Source organism: Suillus subalutaceus (genome assembly GCF_016647625.1).
Source record: "Suillus subalutaceus strain FC151 chromosome Unknown DFJ58scaffold_34, whole genome shotgun sequence".
In the NCBI taxonomy this organism is placed as follows: Eukaryota; Fungi; Basidiomycota; class Agaricomycetes; order Boletales; family Suillaceae; genus Suillus; species Suillus subalutaceus.
In genome coordinates, this window is record NW_024540283.1 from 161314 (window position 1) to 174250 (window position 12937).

At 48.7% G+C, this 12937-nt stretch overlaps 5 protein-coding genes across 5 annotated transcripts; 4 read left to right on the plus strand and 1 right to left on the minus strand.

Annotated features, from left to right (window-relative positions):
- The first annotated feature begins 734 nt into the window (after positions 1–734).
- Positions 735–1576, plus strand: DFJ58DRAFT_283856 (uncharacterized protein). The gene is made up of 2 exons (XM_041379661.1): positions 735–1415; positions 1472–1576. Exons 1-2 carry the CDS (start codon positions 979–981, stop codon positions 1494–1496), a joined length of 462 nt encoding a protein of 153 aa, XP_041245478.1. The 5' UTR covers positions 735–978; the 3' UTR covers positions 1497–1576.
- Positions 1577–1635: 59 nt separating this feature from the next.
- Positions 1636–2808, plus strand: DFJ58DRAFT_780199 (uncharacterized protein). Its single transcript, XM_041389732.1, has one exon. It carries the CDS (start codon positions 1657–1659, stop codon positions 2764–2766), a length of 1110 nt encoding a protein of 369 aa, XP_041245479.1. The 5' UTR covers positions 1636–1656; the 3' UTR covers positions 2767–2808.
- A 1492-nt stretch (positions 2809–4300) lies between these two features.
- Positions 4301–7601, plus strand: DFJ58DRAFT_780202 (S-adenosyl-L-methionine-dependent methyltransferase). Its single transcript, XM_041389734.1, is given in 15 exon segments — positions 4301–4676; positions 4728–4832; positions 4890–4995; positions 5045–5116; positions 5173–5205; positions 5252–5607; positions 5655–5785; positions 5844–6060; positions 6120–6212; positions 6279–6554; positions 6611–6950; positions 6970–6976; positions 7028–7060; positions 7126–7204; positions 7262–7601. 15 exon segments carry the CDS (start codon positions 4555–4557, stop codon positions 7440–7442), a joined length of 2151 nt encoding a protein of 716 aa, XP_041245480.1. The 5' UTR covers positions 4301–4554; the 3' UTR covers positions 7443–7601.
- Positions 7602–9861: 2260 nt separating this feature from the next.
- DFJ58DRAFT_744636 (P-loop containing nucleoside triphosphate hydrolase protein) lies at positions 9862–10731 on the plus strand (the record flags this gene model as incomplete). Its single annotated transcript, XM_041387331.1, has 2 exons — positions 9862–9872; positions 9929–10731. 2 exons carry the CDS (start codon positions 9862–9864, stop codon positions 10692–10694), a joined length of 777 nt encoding a protein of 258 aa, XP_041245481.1. The 3' UTR covers positions 10695–10731.
- A 74-nt stretch (positions 10732–10805) lies between these two features.
- On the minus strand, positions 10806–12905 carry DFJ58DRAFT_780211 (uncharacterized protein). The gene is made up of 5 exons (XM_041389735.1): positions 12597–12905; positions 12473–12548; positions 12291–12449; positions 11776–12241; positions 10806–11723 (listed from the first exon to the last, which is right to left on the minus strand). Exons 1-5 carry the CDS (start codon positions 12606–12608, stop codon positions 10988–10990), a joined length of 1449 nt encoding a protein of 482 aa, XP_041245482.1. The 5' UTR covers positions 12609–12905; the 3' UTR covers positions 10806–10987.
- Positions 12906–12937: the final 32 nt, after the last annotated feature.

Consider the following 12937-nt stretch of genomic DNA (forward strand, 5'->3'; position numbering starts at 1 on the left):
GAAGCGCAGGCAAGAGAAGTTTGACGGCCTCATCACTTGGTATTTCGACGCTGTCGTGCAGTCATTTCCCGTCTTGCTTCAGATCTCCCTTCTTCTGTTTGGGATCGCCCTCAGCGCCCACATGTGGTGCGAGCAGCCCAGCATCGCTTGGGTGATCATTGCCACGACGGTCTTCGGATTTCTGTTATATTCGCTGACAGTGATGGCATGTTTGATATCTCCCGCCTGTCCATTCCAGACGCCGATGTCGACGGTGTTGCGCATGTTGGGCATGCACAGTAAGATCATTTCGTGAATTCTCGTGGTCGTTTCCAGTCTGAATCAGTATTGCAGGAGTTATCCTCCTGGTCTTTGAACCAGCCTACAGGTATTTCCAGCAGCTCAATACATCAGCGCACGGTGAGCTATATTCCATTAGGTGTGCACAGGTTTGACCATTTCTGATCAGCTGTAGTGCAACGAATATTTGGTACCCTCAGACCGAGATGGACCCGATTGTCCGAAGCATTGAGAGGTGATGTTCTTATCTACTCTTACACAGGATACCCAGTGCTCATTTCACTCCCCAGGTCCTGTGTATGCTACTGGCGCATTCGCACGACGTTCTCTTAAGCTATTATCTGCCGCGCTTCACAAAGGGTTACGTTCTTTGGTTCTGCGCTCTTCGACAAATCTTGTAGACTCAGAGGCACAGCCGCTCGACCAGGATCTGGATGTTTTGGTGGAGAATGATGGCACCCTTACCCTGAAGCTCCCGGACATACCCACCAGCGATCTCGAAGCACCTAGTATCAAGTGGCTGCTCGAAACATCCACAGATCCTGAAGTATTTCTCGCGGCTGCCAGCCTTGTTCCGCAGGTCGAATGGCCCCTGGATCTTGACATCTCGGACATACTGCCTCAGTTGTATGACATTTTCACAAGTTGCGTCGACATTCAGAGCCAAATCGTACCGTCGTTGGAGGAGAAAGCCTCTGCATGTATGATAGCTCTAAGTCATCTTTACTATGGACGTGTTCTTCAGGCACATCCTGGCCATGGCGATTTATTTGCAGCGAGAGCACAGACTACATGGTGTTTCTTAGGATGGGGCCCATGACTAGAGCCAACGACGCGATACTTTACTCGACTATCAATCTCTGTCTTCCAGAAGATGACAATCATGGATGGTTTCCTTTTGTGTCGTTGGCTTGTCTGGACTCCGTCGTCGAGTGGCTGTCACATGTTCTTCCTTATCACTTTATTACTGGGCGAGTGGATGAAGACGGAGAAAGACTCGCCACAACAGTGATATCAAAACTGCTATCCTCTCCATGCTCTCCGTCGACTCAAATCGTAGCCAATTGCACTCTTCTCGCTTGCGTCATGGTCGGGGCTCAGGTTGACAAGAAAGACATAGTTCGGATCGATAAAAGGTGCCATCGACTCATTTGGTGGTTTTTCTGCCATGATTAACAAAGAGATCGTGTAGTTCTGCGCTGCCCTCGACTCAGTGAGTCTCTTTTGGGGCAGTTCCAAAAGGCTCTCTGGGCATGCGATGGAGGCGAGCTCGACAAAGACAGCACAGGAGTCGCACGCCGGGCATGGAACCTCCTCGACATTATCTGTCGCATCCTCAAGCTTGCTGGATATGAGTATAGTCCTTCATCTTGCCCCATGCGGAACCTGGACGCGTGCAGGAAGATTTATTCACGAGCGAGGTCATCCGAACAAAATGATCCCGCGGAATTGTTGGATGCTCTGCAGAATGCATTGCACTTCATGTTTGCCGCTGAAGATATAAACCGTGACCAGTTGTGGTGTGCCCGGTTTTTGCCAGGCGATTCCCACTCACCCGAAGACTTCGACTGGCTAGTGGACTACCTGGACTACATCTGTTCCGACGACCACGAAGCGGCATATGACATATTTTTGCTACTGGGTAGCATGGGAGTGTACTGCAGCCCCGCTAAACAATATTTGTTCATCGAGAGGCTCATCGCCTGTATGGACGATAACATGCCTCCCCATTTACGCCATGCAGCTCTTCGCGCTGCCCACAGTGCCCGAGAAGAAATAGCCTCGATCGATGCCATGGATGACAGGCTACGAGACATAGTTTTGATCAAGCTCTCCCCCACTATTCTGTCCGTGGTTTGTCCGCACCCAGGTACAACACCCGCCAATGATGGTCCTGACCACTTTTTCGATTATCACCGCGATTTATGCTATCTGGAACTAGTTTTTGCCCTCGCGAGGAATTCCAACTGGTACCCCCATTTGTCTGGGGATCGCCACATTGATCGATGCATTAGCATGATTCCAGAGTACTGCGTTTCCGAATCACCCACACACCATGCCTTTTACATAGCTGGTATCTTCCTTCGAATCACACCTGAACAGAAGTCGGATACATCACTTGATTCTGTTACAGGACAACAGTGGTGGGACGTGATGACAAGCGCGTGGAACAGTGTTCCCTATGACATTGACAACCCACGCGGTTTCGAGCTCCTTCCTGTCCTTGTGGATGGCACGAAGAAGTATATGGAGATTGCTTCAAAATCTGATCTCGAGGGGCTCATCGGAAAAGTGGATCGGTTTCTCGAACGTCTGGAGGAGGAGTTGCAATGGAAGAGGCGATGGCAGGAGATGCGCCTCAGGCTGGAGATGGGACCGGAGATGGGACTGGAGATGCAAGGTTTAGAGCAGGGAGAGGGGATCATCATTGCCGTGAAGGAGTTAAGGACTGCAGCCAGCAACATGCTGGAGAGCTTTGGTCAATAATTATTAGTCCCCTAATTATGACGGTGCTTGCATATGGTGTTAGAGTCTTGGAATCAGACGAAGTCATGGGGCAGTGCATGCGCGGAAGCGGGAAGTACCAAGACCCTAACGAAATCGATATTGAATCCTCAGTGGTGTCTGACTTGGTCGGTGCATGTCAGGCGTGAGGAACAATGGATATGAGATGCAAATATTGGGGAGATCAGCATGTAAATGTCGACCAGAGGAAGATTGTTCCACGAGGTTAAAACCAGACCCCGGCGTCACTGACGAGATTCTACGCTCGGCTGTCCCACCCACGTCCCTTGACCGACATGCACAGGAAGACAAAGACGGGGCGACAAACGCAGATTTATTCAAAACTATTCATTTCCGCATGACAATCACCCTTCTTTGGCAGAGGTGTGAAGAATAGTACCGAAATCAATGAATTTGAGTCTTTGACCACCGGAAGCAAATCAGTGTTGTCCTCGCCCGCGCCGTTTTCATTTCCTGCCGCATGTTCCACGTCATTACGCCTTTCAAGATGGTCAGTTCTCGATAGGCCGTCTGCGTTTTGCTAGCGTAGGCTTCGCAGTCTCAGTCTCGGTTTCCTAGGAAGCCCGTGCGATGGATGGGGCTTCTACATGTGAGACATCGATGATGCTGTCAAAGGACATGAACGGAGCGCACGCCGCAGTTTCCAGTTCAGACGAAGCTACAATACGTAGGCCTGTAGTTTGGAGGTTCTTCAGCACCTGGCCGCTGTGGAGCGATGCGAGAGAAACTTTGTTGGATGCGTGTCGGGTCCGGAACTGCGGCGAGAGCTTCAGTAGTGTAGTCGAGTAGCATGAATGATACATACCTCCGTAACCAATTTCCCAAGGATGTCCAAGGAAATGCGGTGCGCTGAAGGTGTCTGGGTTGATTTATGACAGCTTGTCAATGCTGTTAGCGTGCGTCGAATAAGAATCATGCACGGTCGCAAATGTCAGGGCCTGTAAACACCATACTCATCAGTCACACCGCAAAAAGCCTCAAAGCCGATGAGATCCACGCAATACATAAGAGCAGTCAACATCATATTTATGAGCAAAATTGGACGGAAACGTTGACACACATCAGCAGGCGCGTTAGGGTCGGGGATGAATACGTTCTAAATGGCCATTATGAGCCGATTGCGCTCCGTCTTGCGGTAGGGCTGTACGATGGGGCGGCCTCAGGCTGGAGATGTAGTACGACTGTACGGCCCGATTTCTGAGGAAGGAAGAAGATTGTTATTTGTCCACTCGATCAACAACATTTCAATTGCAAGCTGACACACGCGTTACAAATAAAGAGCTGTCAGAGACTGGCTCAGCGGCGTACGAATTGATGATGTCAAGTACTGAAGTCAGCTGCTCGAATTCAAATGCGACTGGCTACGAATTGATGGTCACCGTATGAGTCAGTGTCGATTCCCGTGGATGAGAAAGATCAACGAAACCCTAACCCTAGAGTCAGTTTTCCTTATCTTCACGATCAAAATAAGGTTTACAGTATATCTCGTAGCTGAAGCATAGACCATCTTGCTACATCTCTACCCCAAGGGCACCTAGTTCTCTGTTGTCGACAAAAATACAAAGAAGTTATGACTCGGTCAAAGGTCTGTGGTCTATCATTAAGAACTTCCGTCTCGAGTCATACTCATGCGCAGAAATGTATAAATTCTACTATACTCCATTTCTCAGAAACGACAGCGAGGAGGCCGAGGGGGAAAATCACGCGACGACGATGATCGCGGTATGCTAGAAAAGAGCGATATGAAAAATGAGCGCTTTCAGCTCATATTACAAGGCTCAGCACATCATTCCTGAGGAGGAATGGGATCAGTTCATGGAGACATTGAGACGTCCCTTACCTACCACCTTCCGCATCGCCGGAAGTCGAGAGTACGTGCCTTTCCGTTCTTCCATACCAAACCCGAATGACGGAGGCGTTAGGATTGCTCATGCTCTAAATGATGCAATCAAGAAAACTTATGTCCCGTTGTTGAGCGATGTTGTTTTTGAGGGTGATGTTATACCGCCTCCATCTCGGATTCCTTGGTGCGCTATGTTACCTATATATTTCTGATGTCTGACACTGATGCTGTGCTTAACCAGGTATCCAGAAGACCTAGCCTGGCAATTCAATGTGTCCAAAAAAGTTCTGAGGAAGCAGCAAGCATTCAAAAAGTTTCACTCTTTCCTTGTACACGAGACTGAAGTCGTACGTGATCCTTCGCCTCCAGTCATGCGGTCTATGATGCATGTAATAGGGTAATATATCAAGACAGGAGGCAGTCAGCATGCTTCCACCACTGTTCCTCGATGTCCAGCCACACCATAAGGTAAGGTATGCCGGTCTGCTTCCGTAATGTTCAGATTACAAACCGTAGCTCTGCAGGTCGTTGATATGTGTGCGGCCCCTGGTTCAAAGGTAACCCATTTGTTACGCCATTGCATCCGTCCTTGATGAACTTTAGACCGCACAACTATTGGAAGCTTTGCATGCGCAAGATACTGCAACAGCAACTTCTATTCCTCCGGGACTTTTGATAGCGAACGACAGCGACAGCAAGCGAGCGCATCTTCTCATTCACCAATCTGCGCGTCTTCCCAGTCCGGCTTTCATGGTCACAAATCTAGATGCGTCAATCTTCCCTGTCCTGAGACTTCCCGTAACAACTGCGGATCCTCGCCGTGGCAGCAAGAAATCTCCGAATCAACTCCTTTTCGATCGTATTTTATGTGATGTGCCTTGCAGTGGTGACGGCACACTACGAAAGAATATTGGGATATGGAAGCGGTGGCAGCCCATGGATGGGAATGGCCTACATAGGTCTGTTCCGCACATGGGCTCGTCCTTCACTAGCTCATCTTTGACAGCCTCCAAACCCGCATTCTACAGCGGGCCATGCGCATGCTAGAGCCTGACGGTCGCATTGTTTATTCGACTTGCTCGCTTAACCCCGTCGAAAACGAGGCAGTTATAGCAGCTGCTTTGAACTCTAATCCTGGTGAGTGATTTCGAACCGTTACAGATCGACTATTGGAGTATGCTGAGGCGCGATGCAGATTTCCAGTTAATTGATGTTTCGGCGCAGTTGCCGGAGCTGGTAAGACGACCAGGCATAAGTTCGTGGGCACCCACCGTCAATCGCACAATAAACACAACTTTCAAAACATGGGATGCCTACAACGAAACCCTGACGGAGGAACAGCGAGCAGACAGCAAGATGTCGGAGACCCACTGGCCACCTATTAATGCGGAGTCCTTGCAGCTACACCACTGGTAAGTTTCACCTTGTGCTAATTGCATTCCGACGTCCTCTGACCATGAGGTTTCGCAAGTATGCGAATATATCCCCATCTTCAGGATACGGGTGGATTCTTCGTTGCTGTGCTCGAAAGAAAGCCGCGACAAAGTAATGCCAGTGTTGCAGTGTAGGTTCCAGCGCCATTTTTTTCCATAATTATTCCTTACGCTTGTCCAGGAAAAGAGATGCGGAGGAAGCTGAAGATCGTTGTCCCGGAAGCCAAAAAGGTTAAGCTTGACCTTGGTGGCCTACCAGAACCCCAACAAAGTGCTTCATTTCCGCCTACGCCAATGTCTGAGGACGATGATTCGCGCCCATTGGTGTTGGACACTGTCGAGGCGGATGCGCAGGCTGCAAGCGACACGAAGAAAACTACATTCAAGGGTAAACCCAAGCTGTCGGATCCCTCCTTCAAGGAAATGCCCTATACCTTCCTCGAACCCAATGATCCGACCTTGATATCCTGCATGTGCGTGTTTCTGGATCATCGCCGTAATCTTCGAACTCCAATTCACACTATCACAGAGATCAGCTTAATCTTACGGCCACCTTCCCATCATCGAACATCCTTGTTCGCAATCCAGCAGGTGATGCGGTACGATCTTTCTATCTTACAAACGACCTTGTGAAAGCTGTCGTTCTGAACAACGACTACACTCGCATGCGCCTGATGACGAGCGGGACAAAAGTCATCACCAAACAAGAAGCAGGACGGGGGCTTGAAGCGCAATTCCGCGTTCTTGGCGAAGGTTTACCTGTCGTTCTTCCGTATATCGACCCGAGCGTAATATTGGACGCTGAGTTTGTGACTCTGAAGACTCTTTTGATAACGTACTATCCACTCTGCTACATCATTTTCGGACCCGTTCCGATCTGTCATTGAGAACAAAAGTATGATTCTTGCAATAATCATTGAATAGACTTGCTCACGTCATGTTGCAGGTCCAGGGAGCCATATCGTCCGATTCCCAGCTGGTCAGTCAAATGACTCGACGTAGGTATATTATACTTCGATACATGCATCTAGCTGACGTTAACAGGTTGTCCACACGACCTCCTTGTGCCTTTGTGGAAGTCCAATGTGTCTGTAACTCTTATGATCGACAAGAAGGCAAAAAGGTTCGTTTGAAATGTTTTGCTTTTAATTTCCCTTAGTAACCCATCGACCATTCTTAGTGCGCTCAGTTTACGACTTTTCGGTGAAGATATAACAACTGCTGCGCGCGATGGTGGAAAAAAGACTCCTCAAACATCCCAGCTACCACAAAATACAGGCGATGTAGTCCCGGATGAAGGCGCCGACAACGAGGATGAGGATGCAATCCTCGAAGATGAAGGTGACAATGAAGCAGAGTAATACTAGTAGCGAGTTGATTTTGTGCGTTTGCTTCTCCGGCGTCGTCGGAGACTGATCTTGTATGTGACCTTGTGATGTGGTCCCTTCGGCAAGCCGTGTTGCAGATACTGTCGTACTCTTTCAATGGTTGTGTTGCGATTCTAATGAACTCTTCTGAATCTTCGCTGTGAGTGGTTTACGCTTCAAAAAGGAGCGTGACCAAAGCCATTTTGTCGTCGTTCATGATGGCTTTTCGATAAGTAAATTGAGGACACGACCGGTACACAAGTACTATAGGGTATCGGGCACTGCTCAAAGACACCAACAAGCATGTTTGTACCGCAACTCAACTTGCGACAAAAATCCTCTTGTTCCCTGCAGATTATTCAACAAAGATTTCCAGTGCAGTAGTTTGATGGCACCACCCTCACACACGAGGGGGTCACCGGTCAAAGTCCAAAGCGCCACAGAATTACACCCAGAGGCAGTCGTGTCAGGAACATACTCCTATGTCCCTCCTTCCCTAACCGTCTCTGAAGTCAACAAATCTTAGCCAGTGGTCAACCGACTCGCGTTCAAGATTGACCCTGCTCCCTCTGAAAAGTCAAGGACGTCCTCGAGGTTGCCAATAGGTGACCCCACTAGCATTGCAGTCCGTCTCAGTAAGATCAAGAACGACGGGAAGCTACGCCTATAGATGAAGATCGGTAAACACCCTGCGAGTACACGCTCAAAAACACTGCGTACTACAAGATGAAAGCAACACTGACGGTGTCTGAGTTCGAGTCGGTGACGGGGAAATGGCTGGAGTTTGTGGATATGGAAAATGCTGATGATACTAGTCGTCCATAGACAGAGACTTGTAGACGAAGTCGTTCCTTCTAACAAAAGATATTAGATACAGATTTGTTGACTTTTGCTTGTCTGATTTGAAGATCGCGGTGAAGCGAGGATCTCGTGCACATACCCCGGCAAGTCCGCGACTTGGAGACCTACATCGCTAGAAAGAAGAGAAAACGATGCATAGAAGCTGACGCTCCCGGCACAGCCGGGATGAGGGGTGATCGGTGAGCGTTAGTGCTGAGCATGAACATCGCCTGGATAATCGAGCTCGGTAGCATCCGATAGCAATCGAAGTCATACCCAGCATGGCAAGCCCACGTACTCAGGGCACGTATTTAGCATAATGCTCGACATGCGCTACACCTAGTACCATACCCAGTGATAGGAATCTCCCGCAATGCTATATCATGTGTCAGCCAAGTATCATTTCCGTGGATTTCGAGCGACGAAGAGTGAGGCAAAAAGGGCCGACTAGTAAAGCTGAAGTCATGAGCTGTGCCGACGCCGCCGTGATTCCGGAGGGAGACAAGGGAACATGACAGAAACTATGCGCGCAAGGACTTTGACATGTATACACGTGGAGTCTCCCCCGGAGAAGTTTGAAGTTTGAATTTGCAGTGCCAATTGATGATGTCGATGGTACCATTAATGTGACACCGTATAAGTCGCGTAGGGCCGGGCCACGTGCCACCGTGACAGAGCCCGCTACCCCATTACTTTGAACCACATTGTTCTCCACGTCTACTTAGGTTGCGGCTTGAAACAACATGCATGATGCAATCTCTTTCAGCTCAAGCTCGCTGTTCTCAAGACCTCCGGGAATGGACCCTTCGCACATGAGCAATTATGCGCCAAGATAGATATACAGAGTACGATGCGCTTCATGCTTATCTCGGGCTTAGACAAAGAAAACACTCGGACTGCATGTACGTTATTTGGTGAGCTGTTCTACAATATTAATGTTGTCATTCTCGCGCCACACCCTGCAGTCTGTAGGTGATTCCTTCTCTACACTAAGACTGAAGTTTCGGAGTTGTATGAGATACGCTTCACGAGAAGTTGAAGAAGCTGAGCCACGACACAGTCTTGAGGCCTAGGGATGTCCGAGTCGATCGCCCCTTCAATTTGTTTTTCCATTTCACATCTTCCTGTCACCTTCTAACTTTCTTTAACCACAATGATAGACTTCGGCGCGGATCGCCACCGACACCGCCTCTGTTATCATTTTGCCCAAAAGTTGCATGGAGTTGCAGGGGCTCTGACGCTCGTTCTCTAACTCACTGAAGTAATATCTGAGTGTATCGTATGACCCGTGGGATCCATATTTGGTTTTGACGCTCGCCAAGCTCTTCTAGGAGGTGACTACCAATCAATTCCTGAAATTGTACCGTCAACACGAGTTTGCCTCGAGTTGATTTGTTGGATGCGGTTCGGCAATCTGCAGGCGAATGTCAATCGTCGAGTCAGTACCCGATGGATGAGGCGTCTGAAGTCTGCTGCAAGGAACGTGGTCAACGTTCGTATGGTTTTAAAGGACATGCTGCCAAATGCTACCGCAGTAACCTAGTACCATCCCGAACATCCCTCCTAAATCGCGATGGCTACAAGGTGCGTAATATCTAGACAGGATCCTCGTGACATACTTTTCCAACATTGATAAGTAGGACGAAAAATATTGTCCTTTTTGGGCAGGCAGGGGCAGGCAAAAGCTCACTCGTTAATCTCATGGCGGGAGAGGACGTAGCAGACACGTCCAATGATATGGAGAGCTGCACATTGCACTGGCAACAATATCCCATCCAATTCGACAGCGAATCTTATATGGTGTTTGATACCGTTGGACTCGATGAACCACAGCTGGATATCACAAAATACCTCGATGCTGTCGAGAATGCCTATAGCCTCATTCAGAATTTGGAGAAACAAGGGGGCATTGATTTACTTCTGTTCTGCATGCGTGCAGGCAGACTCACTGAGACACTTCGGAACAATTACCGGCTCTTTCACGAATTCCTCTGTGACAAGAAGGTTCCCATCGTTGTAGCGATCACATACCTTGAAACGGAGCCTATAATGGAAGCCTGGTGGGGGAGGAACGAGAGAACCTTCCGTTCCCAGCAGATGCATGTCGTTGGTCATGCATGCATCACCACCAAAAACAATTTCAATTTCCAAAGCCTGTATGAAGAATCGCGCGTCATAGTCCGCAACCTTGTCACACAGTGCACTGCCGACGGGCAGAGGCAACCTTGGATGGGAGGAAACAACATCTTCGTGTCGTTGATGCGTAGACTGAAGCAGCTACTTGTAGGGAATTCGCGTGTGAAGAAGGATATTATCCCTCGCCTCAAGAGGTGCGGTATGTCTCCAGACCTTGCAAAAAAGTTAGCTAGGAGGATTGATCAAGGCGTCGTAGAAGGAACTACTTGACTTCTGGTGTCCGATAACTGTGCTGATCCAGTTGTAGACTTTGTCCTTGCTGATATGTCTTACGTATCTTACTTACCCTGATATCATGTATTGCATACTTCATTCGAGCTGTCATATTGAACGAATAGATTACAAGGCTCGTGTGGGAGTCAGGTACCACATAAACATGTTTGTGTAGAGCTTTGAGACAGGCTTCGACGAACTACATTGTGCGTAAGGATATGTACTAAGCACCACACGTACGTCACTTCACCGACAACAAGACGAGAGCAAGTTAACAGACACGAGATAAGTCAAGTAGCTCCTTCTACCCCGTCTTTCTTGATCCTATCAGCTAACTTATTTGCGTCATCTGGAGACATACCGCAACGCTGTGTAAGGCAAAGGACAATATCCTTCGTCTCATGCGAACTCCCGTTCCCTACAAGTGGCCCCTTTAGCTTATGCCTGTCGTCAGTAAATTCCTTGACAAGGTTGTGGACCGTGACGCGCGATTCTTTATACAGGGTTGGAGAATTGCCTTCGATGGCGGTGATGCATGCATGACCAGCAACGCGGATATTCCAGTCGTGGAGGGTTTTCCTATTCTTCTTCCACCAGCCATCCATTGTTCCGGCCTCGTGCTCAAGGTGCGTGATCACTACAACGATGGGAACCTTCTTATCGCAGAGGAATTCGTGAAATAGCCGGTAATTTTTCTGAAGCGTATCCGCGACTTCGCCCGCGCGAATACAGAACAGAAGCAGATCAATGCCCCCTTGTGTCTCCAAATGCTGGATGAGTTTACAAGCATCTTCGACAGCATCGAGGTATTCTGCCCTTTTCAGCTGTGGTGCCTCGAGTCCAACGGTATCAAATACCATATAAGACTCGCCACCGAATGTGATGGGATATTCTTCCCAGTGCAGAGTGCATCGCGGTATGTTATTGGATGTGCGTGCTATGTTCTTTCCCGCCATAAGGTTGACAAGTGAGCTTTTACCCGCCCCCGTCTGCCCAAAGAGTACAATATTTTTAGGCTTTATCGTGCTTATCAACGTTAGGAAGATACAAACACATAAAGTACACGAAAACGACGTACTTTGAAGTCATTTTAATGGTGTCTCGGCGGTTGACACCGTGAATCCCTCTCTCGTTCGACAAACGACACTGCTCGATGAGGTTGCAGACAGTGAGGTATGACTCGTCACGGCGCTCCTGGAGCTTAGGACTTGCATTCTTGTGGGACATGGCCGCGGTGACACATGCGTGGCCAGCAAAGGTCATCCCGAGGTTCGAGATGATTCGCTCGTTTTTTCTCCACCAAACTTCCATGTCTGGTTCATGGTATTCCAAACCCGTGACGACAAGGACGATTGGAACTCTCATCTTGACTTGGGAGCGAATTAAGTCGTAGTTCCGGCGGAGTGTCCGAGTCACTCTCTCACCCCGCACGCAGTACATGATGAGATGAATGCCGCCTTGCATCATCAGAGTTTGAATGAGCTTCTTTAACACTTTTCGAGCTTGCATATTGGGGACTGCACCTCCAGGGCCCTCGTCAAGACCTGCAATCTAGTTCAGTCACAGCCACGAAAAGCGGCGAACTGGACCGACCGGCAGTATCGAAAAGTTTTACCTTCAACTTCAACGGAATCGAAATCTCAGTCTCGTATATGTTGGTTTCAGTTGTGCATCCCATAGTATCGGAGGATATCCGAGCCTTGTGCTCCCTAGCGATCAAATTGACCAAAGAACTTTTACCAGCTCCTGCTTCTCCGAAAATGATGACATTGCACGTATCTGTGCAATAAGAGGCTCCCCGTCTGTATCGTTGCGGCGAGCAGTTATTTCAGGCCCTTGTGTGACGGACACCTGAATTCAAGTTAACATCACGCTGAGGAATAGCCAAACACTACTTACAGTCTGCGACATTGCGAAGATGACTCGACCCGAGACAAGAGAACAAAAAGTTTTGATTTGCGTGTTCGAGGAATTTGATGGATTTGAAGCATCAGCTTCATGTAGTGTTCCCGACGCCAGATGTAAAATCGACTAGGCGCATGGATTCAGCATGTTCCAGCGACTCGGACATGCAAGAAAGGCACTGGGTGATCATGCAGCTACTACTAGCGCCCAGGCTCATAACTTGCTTATCACAGCCTCGTATGATACTGCTGCTAGCTGCAGCAACGAGGATTTAATCATTCGGCTGTGTGCTTGAAGTTCAAGTTGGTTCCCCCAGAATAATTACTAGCTATGTA